At 38.8% G+C, this 19274-nt stretch overlaps 1 protein-coding gene and 1 long non-coding RNA gene across 3 annotated transcripts in view; one reads left to right on the forward strand and one right to left on the reverse strand.

The window, feature by feature from the left end:
* The window catches only part of LOC141376672 (uncharacterized), a 289423-nt gene that overhangs the window by 2424 nt on the left and 267725 nt on the right, over positions 1-19274 (forward strand). The window lies entirely within an intron of this gene.
* Positions 74-19274, reverse strand: part of tnfrsf1b (tumor necrosis factor receptor superfamily, member 1B) — a 27114-nt gene continuing 7913 nt past the window's right edge. The window contains exons 2-9 of one of the 2 annotated variants that reach the window (XM_005155914.6): positions 11083-11182; positions 10866-10991; positions 10509-10667; positions 9293-9383; positions 8992-9218; positions 6332-6400; positions 6143-6180; positions 74-4205 (exon numbers count right to left, since the gene is read on the reverse strand). In XM_005155914.6, the coding sequence (XP_005155971.1) occupies positions 3804-4205; positions 6143-6180; positions 6332-6400; positions 8992-9218; positions 9293-9383; positions 10509-10667; positions 10866-10991; positions 11083-11182 (1212 nt within the window). In that variant the 3' untranslated portion in view covers positions 74-3803. The remainder of the gene's footprint in view (positions 4206-6142; positions 6181-6331; positions 6401-8991; positions 9219-9292; positions 9384-10508; positions 10668-10865; positions 10992-11082; positions 11183-19274) is intronic. The other variant, NM_001089510.2, reaches the window with a different exon arrangement.

Consider the following 19274-nt stretch of genomic DNA (forward strand, 5'->3'; position numbering starts at 1 on the left):
AGTGTAAATAACTTTTATACAGTAAAATAAAAACCAAAGTGATGCATATGTGCATGAAATATAGATTCTACACTTTCAAACAAAACCACTTAAGGGGGTCTGGTGCAATGCTTAAAATCTTAAAGTGAAAGTTGATGATGTCACGGACCCCAGTACCAGCTCCGCGGAGTTTAAAAAGTGAGTAAACCCGTTGCTTTTTAAGCAATTAGTTGACTTTACTTAAAAATAAGCTAACCCACTGCTTTTAAAGTGATTAGTTTACTAAAAATTAAGTAATCTCATTGCCTTAAAATGATCAAGTAAATGAATTAAGTGTATAATTCTAAAATTTACTTTACATCAACTTAACCATTCCTAGTTACAACAGATTTACTCAAGTAGTCGGCTTGTTGCTTCTAAGGTGATGGATTTACTCACTTTTTTAAGTGAAGCAACTAAACACGTTTTACCCTAATCTTAACCTGTAATGATACAAAACCTTTTTAACATAATGCAATATATATTACAATACAAAGTCTTCTTAAACCCCTATTTATGCACTCAATGCACTCAAAAGTTCCTAAATGCAATGTAATCTCAGCACATAAATTCTGTCCATTAATTTAGTCAAACATCCAATTAGAAGACATCAAATGAACTGAAAAAAATACTTATTGATTAAACAGCAATACAAACCTTCAATCAATCAAAGTGCAAATAAAAGTGCAATACATGTTCCTGTGTTTAACAGTACTTTGCATAGAAGTATTTAGCAAATGTCTTTATCTGAGGGTACACAATTGATCATTATGAAGTAAGACTTGAACTAAATGAACTAAAACACCAATTAGCTCTTAAACAGTAACATGAGCTTATATATATTTCGCAACAAGAAAAATGCCCTTTTTATCCTTGTTTAGCATGAAATGCATACGAAATTCTGTATTAAAAAAATCAATTAGTGCACAAAACATTAACTGGTACTAAAGTAGAAACAAACATCCAGTTTAACCCAGTGTATTATTATATTGCATTCAGATAGTTTACATTTAATCAATTTGTTTGTTAAAAGCATAACCACAATACACTGACTGATGATAAAAAAATACTTATCTATTATGTATATATAATAATAATAATGCAATATATGCAATTTTGTTCATCAAAGTTTAACATTATTTTGCATTCAGATATTTGGTAAATGCATTAATCCTAAGTGTAGACGTTTAACCAGACACCAATCAATATAAAAGCAGATAATTAGCCTTTAAATAGTATACTGAGAGCCAAGTCTAAATTAAATGTCCTTTCTTGTTTATGTTTGACATTAAATTGCAGTTAGGAATCTCCCAACCCCTTTAAACAAATGAATCTTTCAGCAACTCTGCTCTTAAAGGGACAGTTCACCCAAAATTAACCTTCCATCATCATTTACTCTTGTTCCAAACCTGCTTGAGTTTATGTCTTATGTTGAATACAGGGGAAAACATACTGAAGAATGCATAAAAGACATCCATTGAACTATTTGAGTGTGAGTAAACGGTCAGTTTTAAGTAAACCGTATCATTAAGACATGAAATGGTTATAAAACACTTATTTACATGGCATACTATTTTACAATGACAGGACACACCAAGCCATTTGTCGGCTGTTGAGCTTTGTCAGTCCGGGGAGTTGGTTTGGTGACCCACACATCGCCTCACAACAGGTTAACATTAGAGCAATTCATCATGTCGAATGGGCATTAGCAGAAGAGAGCACTCTGATTGGTTATTTAGCGCGACTGTGACGTAGAGAAGTGACGTAGCAAGTAAAGAATTCAAGTGAAAAAAGAAAATAAAGACATTATCAAGTTTGAGAAATATTTGCACAAGCGAATCCAGCGGCAATTACAGTGATAATGGAGCTTAACACTGCTTTGTTTACACTGTCTGTGTGTGCAGAAGTTCAAGAAAACTGACCCTGCTGCCCCCTGCGGAGCGGAAAGACACGTATTCTTGCACAGGTGCAGAACATGGTTCTTCTTTGAGTCTGCTTTTTGTTTGGTGTGTTCACACACAGATTTTTTGTCCAGACGCAATCCAACGTGAGGAGACAACAGAGCTTCATTGGTGCTGCTTGTTTGGCATCAGCTTGCTGTGTCCCGGTTGGCCCAATTCAGCATGTCCAATCATCCGTTTGGTGTGGTCACAAACAGTTTTTTGGTCCAGACGTGATCCAACACGAGGCGACAACAGTTCGGTTTCATTGGCGCTAGTTGTTTGGTGTCGGCTTGGTTTGTCCCGGTTGGCCCAATTCAGCAAGTCCAATCATTCGTTTGGTGTGGTCACGAACAGCTTTTTGGTCCAGATGTAATCTAATGCGAGGCGAAAACACAGATTTAGTTGGTGCTAGTTTTTTGGCGTTAGCTTGGTGTGTCCTGGTTGGGCCAATTTATCATGTCCAATCATCCGTTTGGTGTGGTCACGAGCTGTTTTTTGGTCCAGACGCAATCCAACACGAGGCAACAACAGTTCGGTTTCATTGGTGCTAGTTGTTTGCCGTCAGCTTGGCGTGTCCCGGTTGGCACAATTCAGCATGTCCAATCCTTTGTTTGGTGTGTTCACACACAGCTTTTTGGTCCAGACATAATCTAATGCGAGGCAAACACACAGATTTAGTTGGTGCTAGTTTTTTGGCGTTGGCTTGGTGTGTCCCAGTTGGTCCAATTCAGCATGTCCAATCATCCGTTTGGTGTGGTCACGAGCTGTTTTTTGGTCCAGATGTGACAACACAGTTGGGTTTGGTTTTTCACTAGCAGTTTGGCATTGGGTTGGTGTGTACCCGCCCATGGGGTTAACCTAGAAGGCTCTTTGGCCAAGTCAAATCACTGTGGGCAGGAGACCACTCTTACGGGTTATTCAAAAAATAAATCAGACCATGAGTGTGACATAGGGAAGTGACGAAGCGAGTAAACATTTCAAGCCAAAAAAACATCACAAAGAGGCCGTAATTTCGCTATATTTCACACATTTCTTGCAAACGATGTGAATTATCAAACATATTTGCATGAGTGAATCCCTCTGTGTTGAGTGACAACTTCTGTAATAATGGTACTGAACGCTGCTTTGTTTACACTTTGGCTGAGCACGTTGAAAGTTAAGTTTCCCTTTGCAGAACAAGAAAACCGACACTGCCTCCTACTGGCGTTACTACTGGCCTACTACTCGTTCTAGGCACAGAACGAGGCTCTGGTTTTACTAGACTTTGGTGTGTTTGATGCATTTACATGCAGGTTTTTGGTCCAGATGCGATCCAACAAAAGGCAACAACACAGTTATGTTTCATTTGTGCTAGCTGTTTGGCATCAGCTTGGTGTGTTCCGACCCGTCGGGTTAACATCGGAGCTCGTTGGTTCAATTCAGCATGGCAAATCGGCGTCAGCTGAAGGAAATCAGAGCGCGGGTGTGAAGTAATGAAGTGACACAGCAAGTAAACAATTCAAGTCAAAAAGAAACACAAAGAGGCCGGCTGTAACTTCAGTATATGTCTCAAATATTTGTAAATGATACGAATTATTAGATTGTCAGATATATTTGCATGAGCGAATCCCTTCGTGTTGAGTGACCATTACTGTGATAACACTGCTCTGTTTACTCTTCGACTGTGCACGTCAGACGTTCAGTTTCCCATTGTGGAATGAGAAAACACACACTGCCCTCTGCAGAGAAGAAAACACATCCTCTTGCAATGCTAGTTGTTTGGTGTCAGCTTGGTGTGTTTCAGCCCATACAATACAACATGTTTAAAGCAAATGCATTGATGTGAATGGAAGCGTGTGATGTTCAGTATAGGAACGGGCCACTCTCCTGCACCGACTTCAGCACTTCTTTGCCGTCCTCTTGTTGGCAGGATGATGTACAGACCTCCTCTTGAGAAAGCGGCACCAGGGCTTCGGCGTGTGGCGTCAAAGTGGACGGGTTGATGGGGATGGAGCAGGACGTCGCGGCCGGGTTGAGCTGGCAGTTGAATGTGGCCGTGATGCTGAGATTGAGCACAGGGCTGGAGACGGACGGACATTCGTCCTGACTGCTGCGCTCCAGCCACTCACTGCTGCTGTGGCTCTGACCGCAGTCCGGCTGACTCTGACTGTCTGACGAGCTCATGGACGGCTCCGTCTGGGTTCTGTCCACATGTAACAGATGCTGATGGTCAGGTGTGCTGCTCTGTGAGGGATCCTGCTCCACCTGGAGTCCACAAGAGATGAGCAGAATGCCACAATGCAGTGTGATTCGCTTCATATTGTTTGATTTGCTTCATGCAAAAAAAAGTTTACTAATTTCTAGGCCAAATATCTACAAATTCCCTAAATCATTATTGTCTTGTTTTCAAAAATAATGTTAAGATTGGGTGTCTTTTATTTTTTTGCTTAAAACAAGCAAAATAATGTGTCAATGGGGTAAGAAAAAAAAATCAGTTTTTTCCTTTTGATATGAAATTATTTTACTTTCCTCACTGGCAGAATATTTGGCTTTATTATTGTTTATTATTATTATCATTATAAAGTAAAGAGTAAAGAACTTTTATTGTCATTGTAGTTGATTATTTGATTTATTTGATCAATAAATCAAATAATCAAATAAATCAAAAAATTTATTTATTTGATTAGTTGATTTATTGATTTTTATATATTTTATTTTATATATTTTAGCTTTAGATTTGACTTTAGAACTGATTAATCTAATGTACAGTGCATCTGAAAAGTATTCATAGTGCATAAAATGTTTTTATGTTACAGCCTTATTCCAAAATGGATTAAATTCATTTATTTCCTCAACATTCTACACCCAATCCCCCATAATGACATTATGAAAAAAAGAGTTTTTAAAATTGCTGCAAATTTATTAAAAATAAAAAACCTAAAAAAATCACATGTACATCAGTATTCACAGCCTTTGCTCAATACTTTGTTGATGCACCTTTGGCAGTGATTACAGCCTCAAGTCTGTTTGAATATGAAGCCATAAGCTTTGCACACCAATTTTTGCCAATTCCTCTTTGCAGAACCTCTTAAGCTCTATCAGGCTGGATGGGAGGCTACTGCGTACAGCCATCCTTAAGGATATTCACTGAGTTATTGTGAAGCCACTCTATTGATATTTTGGTGGTGTGCTTTGGGTCATTGTCCTGCTGAAAGATGAACCGTCGCCCCAGTCTGAGGTCAAGAGCACTCTGAAGCAGGTTTTCACTCAGGATGTCTCTGTACATTGCTGCATTCATTTTTCCCTCTATCCTGACTAGTCTTCCAGTTCCTGCTGCTGAAAACATCCTCACAGCATGATGCTGCCACCACCATGCTTTACTGTAGGGATGGCATTAGTCTGGTGATGAGTGGTGCCTGGTTTTCTCCAAACGTAACGCCTGGTGTTCACTCCAAAGAGTTCAATTTTAGTCTCATCAGACCAGAGAATTTGGTTTCTTATGGTCTGAGAGTCCTTTAGATGCCTTTTGCCAAATTCCAGGCAGGAGTGGCTTCCGTCTGGCCACTCCACCATACAGGCCTGATTGGTGGATTGCTGCACAGATGGTTGTCCTTCTTTAAGCTTCTTCTCTCTTCACGGTAGAACAGTGGAGCTTAGACAGAGTGACCATCGGGTTATTGATCTCCTCCCTGACTAAGGCCCTTCTCCCCCGATCACATCCGAGCTTATGGCCGGGCAGCTCTAGGAAGAGTCCTGTTGGTTCCAAACATCTTCCACTTATGGATGATGAAGGCCACTGTGCTCATTGGAACTTTTAGAGCAGCAGAAATTTTCAGTAACCTATCCCAGCCTTGTGCCTCGAGATAATTCTGTCTCTGAGGTCTACAGACAATTCCTTTGTCTTCATGCTTGGTTTGTGCTTTGACATGCACTGTCAACCCTGGGACCTTATATAGACAGGTGTATACCAAATCATGTCAAATCAACTGAATTTACCACAGGTGAACCCTAATTAAGCTGCTGAAACCTCTTAAGAATGATCAGTGGAAACAGAATGTACCTGAGCTCAATTTAGAGCTTCACACCAAAGGCTGTGAATACTGATGTACATGTGATTTTTCAGCATTTTTATTTTTAATAAACTTGCAACAATTTCAAAATAATATTGCGTTACATTGTATACAATACACTTGAAAACCTACCGTGTTGACATCTGTGATGGGAACTTTTGTTAAACCTGCTGGAGGAAGAACAAAATGTCACCGAAAGCATACTGATCTTAAAACCATACTGATGATGATGATGATTTAGAGAGAACACAACGTGAATCTGAACAGCTGATAGCATTTAGCTGAATAACCAAAATCTGATCTTGATTGAAATTATCACACCTTTTCGTTCTCGTAACTTGCAAGTAACCACCGTCATAACCAGAATCAGCAAAACCAGCACAACAGCACCTGGAAAGACCAGAGAAAATCAAAACCACTGATGAAGAGCTCAGATGGAGGAGAGCAAACAAATGCATTACAGGGAGAGTGAAATATTCAAGCAATTTCGCAGAAACACAGTTAAAAGTGACACATTGATATATAATTGAACTCAAGGCTGGTTAGGGATTTACTAACAATACAGTACCAGGCTTTACTCATCTGGATGGATGGTATGAGGTTGTCTTTCAATGCACCAGTGTAAATTTACAGTGTTACTTATGAAGAGCATGAAGAACTCAGTATATATGCTTTTGTTATTAAATACAAATTTTGCTTTCATTTTTCTCAAAGGGATTTTAAGCTTTTTTTTAACCATTAATCAAAAAAAAAAAATATTATCTTTAAGAATTACAACAAACTTTGATTTAAAACGATATATATAAACAATTATAAATCAATTATAAAACAATTATAATGTCTATAAATAAACAAGTCTGAAAATATGACCCAATTTTTATTTGTTGCTAAGAAAATGCTATAAATTCAATTTTTATAAGGTAATCTTATGTGTGTGCGTGTATATATATATATATATATATATATATATATATATATATATATATATATATATATATATATATAATATTTATATATATATATATATATATATATATATAATATTTATATATATATATATATATATATATATATATATATATATATATATATATATTTTAATCGTAACTAGAAATACAGAGAATGCTACAGCATCATGGGTAAAAATAATGTTTGTTTTTCTATATTAATTTGCTATAAAACAGAAATACTAATACTAAATTAAGTTGAATTTATGCAAACAGATGAGTTCAACAAACGTATCCGTAATTCGTCAAACTCACAACTGTCTGTGTTTAAAGGTTTGTTATATTGGATTTGAAATGCTTGAGTGTGATTGGTTGATCAAACATTCCAAGCGGAACATATTTATGGAGCCAGATCAGTCTCAAAAATAATACATGCACAAATAAAATTCATACATACACAGCACAATTCACATTTACAAAAATAGTTCGTAAATACAACACACAATTTGTGAATTTACAAGTAAAATGCATAATTATTTTCGCCAAATACATTGGATGTGTAATTTATGAATCATGTTTGAATTTACAAATTGGAATTTTGTGTAATTACAAATTGTGTTTCAAACTGACCAATTGGATTTGTATTTTTGAATCGTGTATTGAATTTACAAATTGGATTTTTTTGTATTTATGAATCTTGTTTTGAATTTACAAAGTGGATTAGTGTATTTTTTTAATCATGTCTAGAATTTACAAATTGTATTTATGTATGTTATGAATCGTGTTTTGAATTGACGAATTGAAATTTGTGTATTTTTGAATCATGTTTTGAATTTCCGCATTGGATTTGTATTTTATGAATCATGTATTAAATTTTCAAATTGGATTTTTGTGTATTTATGAATCGCATTTTGAATTTTTACGAATGAGATTTTTGTGTATTTTTAAATCGTCTTTTGAATTTTTACAAATTGGATTTGTGTTTTTATGAATTGTGTTTTGAATTTACGAATTGGTTTGGTGTGTATATTATGAATTGTGTTTTAAATTTACGAAGTGGATTAGAGTATTTTTTTAACCATGTTTGTAATTTACGAATTGTATTTGTGTATATTATGAATCGTGTTTTGGATTGAAAAATTGGATTTGTGTATTTTTGAATCATGTTTTGAATTTCCGAATTAGATTTTTGTGTATTTTTGAAACATGTTTTGAATTTTTACAAATTGAATTTGTGTTTTTTAATCATGTATTAAATTTACAAATTCGATTTTTGTGTATTTTTGAATCGTGTTTTGAATTTTTACAAATTGGATTTGTGTTTTTATGAATTGTGTTTTGAATTTACGAATTGGATTTGTGTGTATATTATGAATTGTGTTTTGAATTTACGAATTGGATTTTTGTGTATATATGAATCGTGTTTTGAATTTACGAATTGAATTTTTGTGTATATATGAAATGGTTTTGAATTAACGAATTGGATTTTTGTATATTATGAATCGTGTTTTGAATTTACGAAGTGGATTAGAGTATTTTTTAAATAATGTTTGTAATTTACGAACTGTATTTGTGTATGTTATGAATCGTGTTTTGGATTGAAAAATTGGATTTGTGTATTTTTGAATCATGTTTTGAATTTCCGAATTAGATTTTTGTGATTTTTGAAACGCGTTTTGAATTTTTACAAATTGAATTTGTGTTTTTGAATCGTGTATTAAATTTACAAATTCGATTTTTGTGTATTTTTGAATCGTGTTTTGAATTTTTACAAATTGGATTTGTGTTTTTATGAATTGCGTTTTAAATTTCTGAATTGGATTTATGTATTTTTTAATTGTGTTTCGTATTGTGAAATCGTATTTTTTAAATGTGAATTGTGCTGTAAATGTATGAATTAAGTTTTGTAAATGTATTATTTGTAACACTGATCTGGCTCCATACATATTTGCATAGTGTCCCTAAACCTGACTTCTGCCACAGTGATTTAAAAAAAAGCTCAGAAAATAACTTTTATTTATTTTTATTTTTTACCAGTGATGTAGATGATGGTCATGTAGTCAGGCGGAGGGTTGCTTCGGGTCCCTTGTGCGTTTGTCGTCACTGTGCTGCTGTGTTTGACGTCGCTGCTCAATACAGAAACAGTCGATGTGCTGATAGTATTCATGGGCCATATTTCCGGCGTTGCTTTTAATGGTTTCACTACACAAACTGTGTCATCTGTAGAGTTGCCAGACCTTAAAACTGCACTACCTTCACATCTAACAGAAAAAAAAGACATCAGCCATGTGCATGTGTGTGCATTTGTAAGTCTTTCTGTATGTGTGCCTCTTACTCGGTGTGTGGTCTGCATGGCTCAGAGCCACTGCGGTCTGAAAACGTCCCAGTTGGACACGGTGCACACTTCACAACACCTGTAGGTGTTCCTGAATAAAAAAAATAAATAAATAAAAACACACATTATCATGATGACACTTCATACAACTGAACTATGGCTGCACAATGCATATCATTTCTGCATTGATACTGCAATATGTGCATCTGCAATGCTAGTCACATCACAGGATCTGCAATGATGAATCAGTATTATATAATCAGTATTAGCAGCCACGTTTAAAAACACTTATGATTTGTGGAGTTAATGCAATGTTTAAGCATGAAATTACCAAAATATTTATCATTTACGTGTGTTTTTATCATTTAAGCCACTTTAAAGAATTATAAAAATGAAAAATAATACATAAAAATAATATTTGCGTTATTATTTACTACTTGTTGCTTTATTGAAGCGATGTCACCTTTAAATTATATATCACATTTACATTTAGTCATTTAGCAGACACTTTTATCCAAAGCGACTTACAAATGAGGACAAGGAAGCAACTAACACAACTATAAGAGCAACAATGAATAAGTGCTACAGGCAAGTTTCAGGTGTGTAAAGTGTAAGAAGCAAAACATTATTAAATTTTTTTTTTGGTAATACAGTTAGCGGTGGAGCCAGAGAGGCAATTGCAGATTGGGAAGTGAAGTATAGACTAAATAGTTGAGTTTTTAGTTGTTTCTTGAAGACAGCGAGTGACTCTGCTGTTCTGATGCAGTTAGGGAGTTCATTCCACCAACTGGGCAGATTGAACGCGAGAGTTCGGGAAAGTGATTTCTTCCCTCTTTGGGATGGAACCACGAGGCGACGTTCATTCACAGAACGCAAGTTTCTGGAGGTCCTATAAATCTGCAGAAGTGAGAGCAGATAAGAAGGAGCAAAGCCAGAAGTCGCTTTGTAAACAAAAATCAGAGCTCTGAATTTGATGTGAGCAGCAACTGGCAGCCAGTGCAAACGGATGAGCAGCGTATTGACATATCACTTTACAGAATATAGATGGTTTTACGATAATTATGTTTAAGTAAAATTAATTATTTTCCTGATGAGACAAATTCAACACCACTACAAAAATCATCAATAACTTAAGTACACATAATAATAATCACTAGTAAGCTCCAATATTAATGTTTGCTTCCTGTAGCTACAGCAGATTATATTTGCCTCTTACCTTTTCTTTGAGCGCCTTCGCCGGGTTTGCAGGTTTTGTATTTTTTACATTCCTCACATGCAGATGACAAACCATACTTCGAACAGTACATTCCAGGCTTGCAAACACAGACAGCTTTGGTATCAGCGGAGCAGTTCCTGCCGTACATCAGTCCTTTCTCTGGTAAGAAGTGGACAGGAACACTTTTTTAAATTACCAATTAGAATGAAAGAATGACTGTAATTATATATGCAGATCAAGTAACAGTAACATAAGTGCTGTGTGTGTGTGTATAATATACAGCTTTCCAGTTTTTGACTAAAAATACTGCCATGTAAATGGCCTATAATGCTGAAGGCCTTTTTGTTTAAAACTCACCTTCTCTACATGTTGGACACTTGAAACAATTGGGATAATGGTTCATATTCTCTGAGTACATTCCATCTGGGCAGGGTTCACAAATGGTGTCCGAAGCAGTACTGCATTGCACAGACAAGCGAGTCCCTAGAAGAGATATAAAACTTTAAATGGCTTCAAAATCATTTAACACTTCATCATTACACAGACAGTCATGTATTCTTGTTTTATAACGTACCTGGTTTGCATCTACTGCAGCAAAGTCCCAGTTGTTTCATGTAATATTCAGAGGTGGTGTTATTACATTGTTCTTTTTCAGGTCTAAATGGCGGAGGAATCTGTGAACACAAAGGGACAAAAATATATTTAGCTACCCTGTTTTCCCTGCTAACTTGTCTCTACCCTCAGGCAGACGGTTCCGCAGCATCCGGTCACGCACCAGCCGACCCAAGGAAAGTTTCTTCCCTCAGACTATCAGGCTGATGAACACTTAACACACCTCACACAGACTCTTCCAAACCCCTCACTGCACACCATCAATATGTAGCATGCACTGTGCTTGAACCAATCCATACTTAATACAATACTGCCTACAACTATGTGTACACCTATTCATTGTACATATCGCTGTCAACATTGCCAATTTCACATTGTCCTGTTTTTTTGGGAGTATGTTGTAGCATTTTGCACTGTCTGGAGCCAGCACCTAAGCTTTTCACTCATCATAGCACATGTGCTGCTGATGATGTGACCATTAAAGTAATTTGATATCAGTGTCATTTTCCCTGGATTATCAGGAACTGATACTTGGACATGTGTCTTGTGAACACAACAGTGCGCACCACTTCCTTATATAGTCACCATTTACAACTCTTTTCCCAATGACGCTACAGCTTGGGTATACAGAGGAAGACTAGCGTAACCATGACGCATAAGATTATGTAGATACATCCCAAATAGCACACTTTAAGTTCACACACTCGACCGTGTAGCATAGAGTTAGATGTCATCACTACCTTTTTTTACTAATTGGAAAGTTTCCCAGTCGACGTTTAACTGGTGCCAAATTAGTGAAATAAATGACCAAACTACTAAATAGTAGCGCATTTATGATTGGGATGAGGAATAATCACTCACATAGGAGAATTTTCTAGCACAATATAAAATGAATACATAATCCAACCTCAGCAGCCAATAGCTCCTCCACTTCTGCTGCATGAGCAAAGCTGCGAGTGTTGAAGTGTTCAACATACCACACTTAGTTTTAGACATTAGCGGAGGACTAATAATTTCACCAGCTAAAATTTATATTGGCGTCACGGAGGTGCAGTGGGTAGTACAATCACCTCACAGCAAGAAGGTCGCTGATTTGAGCCCCAGCTGGGTCAGTTGGCATTTCTGTGTGGAGTTTGCATGTTCTCACCGGGTTTCCTCCGGGTGTTCCGTTTCCTCCACAGTCCACACACATGCGCTATAGATGAATTGAATAAGCTAAATTGGCCGTGATATATTTGTGTGTGAATGTGTACATGGGTGTTTCCCTGTAATGGGTTGCAGCTGGAAGGGCATCTGCGTAAAACATGCTGGATAACTTGGTGGGTCATTCCGCTGTGGCGATACCAGATTAATAAAGGGACTAAGGCGAAAATAAAATAAATGAATGAATGAAAATTTATATTAGGTGAGTTAATTCTAGATTTCCCTGTAGTCTGTCAGCATGAAACCAGTAAAGTGGACCTATTATGCAGAAATCACTTTTATAAAAGGTTTAAACATAGTTGTGTGGCAGCAGTCTGTGAATAGAACCAGCTGCTAATTGTAAAAATTAATTAACTCAATTGTTTATAATCACACTTGATAAAAACAGTCTGCAGAAACACTTTGATTGACATACTCTTATTGTAAGTGTCATCAGAGGGGGAAAGCCCCTCCCACTAGTGACAATCTTTCCCTCATTAGCATAGACAGCCCTTAGTGCACAGGTGTCAAACTCAGTTCCTAAAGGGCCGCAGCTCTGCACAGTTTAGTTCCAACCCTAATTACACACCTGATAAAACTAATTGAGTTCATCAGGCTTGTTTGAAATCTACAGGTAAGTAGGAGGGTTGGAACTAAACTGTGCAGGGCTGCGGCCATCCAGGAACTGAGTTTGACATCCCGGCCTTAATGAAAAACAGCTGCCGGCCATTAGAGTATTGAATCTGATGCTATGGATGATATCAAGCCATTTTGATAATGATAACAGTGGTTTAACACTGCACTACCTGACAAAAGTATTGTCGTAGATTCCAGTTGTAAGAGCAACAAATAATAACTTGACTTCTAGTTGATCGTTTGGAAAAATGGCAGAAGGCAGATTTAATCAGTTGAGCTGCATTCCAATCATCACAAATACTGCAGAAGACCTATTGGAACCCAGATGGACCCAAGATTCTCACAGAATTCAGTCAAGTTTGGTGAAGGAAGAATCATGGTTTGGGGTTACATTCAGTATGGAGGTGTGCGAGAGATCTGCAGAGTGGATGGTTACATCAACAGCCTGAGGTATCAAGACACTTGTGCTGCCCATTACATTACAAACCACAGGAGAGGGCAAATTCTCCAGCGGGATAGCGCTCCTTCTATTACTTCAGCCTCAACATCAAAGCTCCTGAAAGCAAAGAAGGTCAAGGTACCCTATAATGATTGGCCAGCCCAGTCACCAGACATGAACATTATTGAGCATGTCTGGGGTGGGATGAAGGAGGAAGCACTGAAGATGAATTCAAAGAATCTTGATGAACTCTGAGAGTCCTGCAAGAACACTTTCTTCGCCATTCCAGATGACTTTATTAATCAGTGATTTGAGTCATTGCAGAGATGTATGGATGCAGTTCTCCAAGCTCATGATGGAGTCAGACACAATATTCATTCTGTCTCCACTGCAGCATGACTTTATATTCTATGCTAGACATTATTTCTGTTCAGAGACAAGACTTTCGTCTAAGTAAAGTCAGACCTTACTGTCCTAATTAAATCATTAAAAATCAAGACATAATCATATTTTGGTAATATAAGCGTAATCTAGAGGCCTTTGCCTTTCATATAAGCCACTTCTGACACCAAATAATCAACTAGAAATCAAATTAATATTTGCTGTTCCTAAAAATTGCATTAGGCAAAGACTTGACAGGTAGTGTTCATTTTTGCAAGTTTTATCAATTAATGAACTTTTTCTAGTGATGCTAAACCAAAAATAAGCACTTTAATTTTATATAGCTCAATTTCTTTAATCATTTGATTTCCCCAACTAAACAGATGTTGATGGCTCTGTTTATTAAATGCCTCAAGCTTTCTATTCCATGCACTGCATTTGCATTACAATAACCCTACACCGAAACAAAAAAATATCCAACCAACACTCTAAAAATATTGAGTTGCTTTAACCCAATGTTGGGTAAAAATGGACAAACTCAACCACTGGAATAAATGGTGTAATTTAAATTGAATTGGTTTCCCAGTACTGGGCTGCAGCTGGAAGGGCATCCACTGTGTAAAACATATGCTGAATAAGTTGGCGGTTCCTTCCACTGTGGCAACCCCTAATGAATAAAGCTGAAGGAAAATGAATGAATGAATGCATTCTAGTTTTTCACTCTAGTGGTGAAAATAGAAATACTGTGCCTTTTAAAGATAAAATGTGACCTTGATATATTTTTTGGAAATCCAACAATAACCAAATAGTAATCTACATGCTGCATACATATTCATATCATTATATAGCCTCCTGGTATATTTGGTCAAACAGAAAACAGGTAAACAAATACTATATGAGCAGTCAGAAAAGTTCCCAGTGTTGAACAAAAGTCCCTTGCTTTTCCTCTGAACTGTTAGTCTGCTTTCCCTATCTGAGTTTCCCAGCCATGATTGTTTTATTTTCCCACACTAATTTGCATATTATTTAACTAGTTAAATGTTTATTAAATGCCAGTCAACTCGCGCTGCGTCATTCGCGCCACAGGATGTCTATTTGCATTGACTTAAAGGGCACCTATGGTGAAAAAATCTACTTTTAAAGCGGTTTGGACATACATGTGTGTAGGTATAGTGTATAGACCAGGGGTCTCAAACTCGCGGCCCGCGGGCCATTTGCGGCCCTCAGTGCAATATTTTGTGGCCCGCGCCGACCGCTGTACACTGACAGAATCAGCGGAGCGGGGAAAGAGAGCGCTCCCCGCTCCGCTGATTCTATCCGTACACAGCGGCCACTGGCATTCCCCGCCCGCCGTGTAAACAAAGGGGCGGGGATGCTGGTGACGTCACCACGCACCCCGCCCCTTTGTTAGATGCTGTGACGGGCGGGAAGTGTTTGGAGAGAACTCGCCGGCCAGAACCAAGGTAAGCTGTTCCCGCCCCTGCCTGCCACTTAGCTACCTATCTGCAGCCTGCCACCTACCTAGCTACAGCCTGCATCTTATATATATATTATAGGTAGATACAGACTGGTACAGACTGATGTGACTGGAGTGGGGTGGGGGTGTTTTATTTATACATATATACGCCTTTTTTTTAGGTGAGGGAATGGAAGTTTTGAGTGAGTCTAGACAGGTCTAGACTTAATGATGATCATCTTCAAGCCATACTGAGGGTCTCAACTGCTTCCGCTCTAAAGCCAAATGTGGTTCAGATTTGTGAGAAGAAGCGCTGTCAAGTCTCTGGCAGCAAGAAGTAGGCAAATGTTCAGAAGAACTGTTCATAATCTTCACTCAATGTTCTATTAATGTTCAGGACACTTCATGTTCAGAAGAAATCATTAAAACTGTTAATAATGACATTTGAGGACTTTTTTTTGTGAAATCCCTTATTCGGCCCAGCCTCACCCAGACTTAGCCTCCTGCGGCCCCCAGGTAAATTGAGTTTGAGACCCCTGGTATAGACCGTCATATTGGGGTGAAATAAACACATCCAGTCTTTTTTTTTTTCAAATTTAACAACATAAAAACGGTGGACCAATTGGAGTGGTTTTCAGATGGACCGCAACTTGACGTAGGAGAGCGGTCCCCCCGCCCACCAATATTGATTGACAGCTGCGCGCATTAACATGTCTCCGGAGTGCAAAGCAACCGGGAATAAAAGGTCTGTTCAGTTCGCTAGGATCATCAATCATCATCAGACGGGATCAAGAGTGAGTTTCACATGTTTTAAAACAGTGCACGAGTGTAATGAAGTACAGCCATTCACTTCAGATTCACTTCATCAGCACAGCCACGTGTCTCTCTCACTGTCTCTGTGTGTGTGTGTCTGCGCTATGTATGTGTGTGTCTGACTGTCTACGCTTTGTATGTGTGTGTGTGTGCGCGTGTCTGCTTGTCTATGCTATGTATGTGTGTGTGTGTCTGCGCTCAACCTGTGCAGTGCACATGCCCTTTTTATTCATGGATAGAAAGTGCCCTTCCAAAATGATTAAAAATGCCTCCGCAACACATACCGCCCTTCAGTAGGCGCACGACAACACAGCTCTTGAGTACCCCCCCCCCTCCCCTCCCCCCCCCATTACGCACGCGACATCACCGCTGATCAAAACAACACAACCCCCCCCCCTTCAATAAATGTATCCTGCACATGCCCTTTGGACAGTCTCTGCACGGGCCTGGTCTACGCTATGTATGTGTGTGTGTGTCTGCGCTAAGTGTCTGTGCTATGTGTGTGTGTCTGCGTTTCTATGCTATGTATGTGTGTGTGTGTCTGCGCTACGTGTCTGTGCTATGTGTGTGTGTCTGCGTGTCTACGCTATGTATGTGTGTGTGTGTCTGTCTGTGCTAAGTGTCTGTGCGTCTACGCTATGCATGTGTGTGTGTGTGTGTGTCTGCGCTACGTGTCTGTGCTATGTGTGTGTGTCTGCGTGTCTACGCTATGTATGTGTGTGTGTCTGTCTGTGCTAAGTGTCTGTGCTATGTGTGTGTGTCTGCGTGTCTACGCTATGCATGTGTGTGTGTGTGTGTGTCTGCGCTACGTGTCTGTGCTATGTGTGTGTGTCTGTGTGTCTACGCTATGTATGTGTGTGTGTGTGTCTGCGCTACGTGTCTGTGCTATGTGTGTGTGCCTGCGTGTCTGCACTGTGTGTGCGTGAACTCATTGTTGCAACTCCACAAAAAAATGCATCAAATACTGATTGGTAAAGTTCTTACTGTAGTATTTGTCACAAACGTTACGTGAGATCTGCTTCCTGAGGCAGCCGAGGACGTGTTGAGGCATGCTGCTGACAGGCACGTGGGAACGGTGGGCGGGGAGGGCTAGCCTTAAAGGCCCAGTGCAAAAAAGCAGCACAACCTTTTCCCAGCTATAATACAGACACTTCAGACAGCTGTAATAAACACTCTGATGGGTGTTTTGAGCTGAAACTTTACAGACACATTCTGGGGACACAAAAGACTTATAATAAATATGAAAAAAGGGGAAACCTATGTGCCCTTTAACATGTAAATCACTTGCGCTTGACGCTTCTTCCACGTCTGATGTAAACGCAGCCTGATAATTCCGGGGATCCCAAAATGGATGACGAATAAAGCTCAGTTGTTCATGTGGATTACACAGTTAAAGGTGCAGTAGGTGATTGTCTTCAGAAACATTTGTTGTTGATCTGGTTGAAAGTCTCTTCACAGTCCAATAGTAATGATTACAGTAAATGATCTAAATGTGTTTATATGTATTTTTATATTCTGGGTAAAGCATAAAACTAAAAAATGTTCATCCAATTAAATAGAGTCGGACCGACATCTCCCATAATTCCGATAAGCAGCTCAAACTGTCTGTCAGCATATGAAGATTCCACCTTCTGCGCATCTGTTCACGCAGATCTGCCACTAGCGCGTGCCCGTCTGCATCACAAACGCATGCGCTCCGAGCGCGCTGCGGGCCGCTCGCAGATGCCGAGTCGGAGCCAGAGGCAACGAGGGACAGCCGAGGCCAGGCCGATTACTGTAAAGCCAGGCGCGAGTATAATTCGCCCTAAAAGCGGTCGCGCGGTCACGAGACGGACCGGGAGAAATGAAATGCGGAATTGAAACTTTTAAAATCCTGAATCAATATTGGAGTTACTTTAACACGCTGGAGGAAGGACGACACTATGGCTGAAGTATTACTGTTAGACAGGTAATGTTCTGTTTTAAAACTATTTTAGTCAGGCTAAGCTTATGTTAGCCAAGCGTGTGTTCTGTTATGAATGACTTATATGCACAGACGTGTTGTTCAGCCACTGAAATCTCCTGTTGAAAGATTGATGTGATTATTTTCAGTTTAATAAGGTCCTTTGACAGCATCTATAATGTAGATTTATTTTTAGTTTACCAAACAAAACATCAGTAAACAGCGCTATTCCGCCTAACCTGCTTTACTGAGCTGAAGTTGCTTTTATATTCACATTGGGTCATTTTTGAACAATGACAGCCTTCCTATACTGTTTACCGCTACTCTGAATATTCGCTCTGAAATAGCATGTAAGTGTGGCTAAGTAATAAATGTAATTCCAGCATGGCGCTGGCACTAACTAACTGGCGAATGACATGAACTAGTGGGTTGTCTGTCGGCTGTTGTGACGTGGTGCGCGCTCGCGATTTTAGAGGGTGTGGCTTTGACTCACAGTCCCTCCCCGCCGTCCAAAGATAATATGCTAAGCGGTTAGCATTTTGGCAGATCACCTACTGCACCTTTAAGTGGAGACCATTTTTTTTTAGCATGATGATTTATACTGAGCATATTTTCACAGCTTCCCAAACAAAAGTTGCAATCACTCAAGTCGAACATGTGTCCTCGCACAACCCATTTCACATTCAAAGACCACAGTGTTTCCCGGATCTCAGTGTGAACCCTCAAATGATTGAATCCCTGATAAACACAATCCTTCAGCCCGTGTATGAGCAACATTACTGATCTGCGCATCTTTAAAAGGAAGTCGCATTGAGGATTGCACTTTCTACCACAGACCAAATTGCACAGAATGGTTTATCCTGCTGCAATCAAGCATCATGCTGTGGCAAGTGCTGACGAATGACTCATTTATAACTGAGAACAGATCATCTGAGATCAGTCGACTTCCAAATAATAAAAACAATTCTCTTTTGTGAAAATTTCAGAGGCAGAAGTACATCCGGAGATCACGCAGATTAAACGTTACGAAAAATGACTGCATCATCTCTAAAACCACTGACACCGTTTAAGACAAGTGATGAGTGCTCAGGAAATTGCTGTGTGTTACCGGGAAACGACCTACATATACAGGCCAGCAGACTTCCTGAAGAGCAGAGCCTGAGTGCTAATCATTTACCGTATCAGCGCCCTTGTAAATCAGCCAAAACAAGAATCTGAGATGATTCCAGCAACTCACTGCGTACAAAGTGCATGCACAGAGTCCATTTTAAACACCCTGAAATGTTGTATTTAAATTGGCAGATT

This window comes from Danio rerio, chromosome 11 (assembly GCF_049306965.1).
Source record: "Danio rerio strain Tuebingen ecotype United States chromosome 11, GRCz12tu, whole genome shotgun sequence".
Taxonomy (NCBI): Eukaryota; Metazoa; Chordata; class Actinopteri; order Cypriniformes; family Danionidae; genus Danio; species Danio rerio.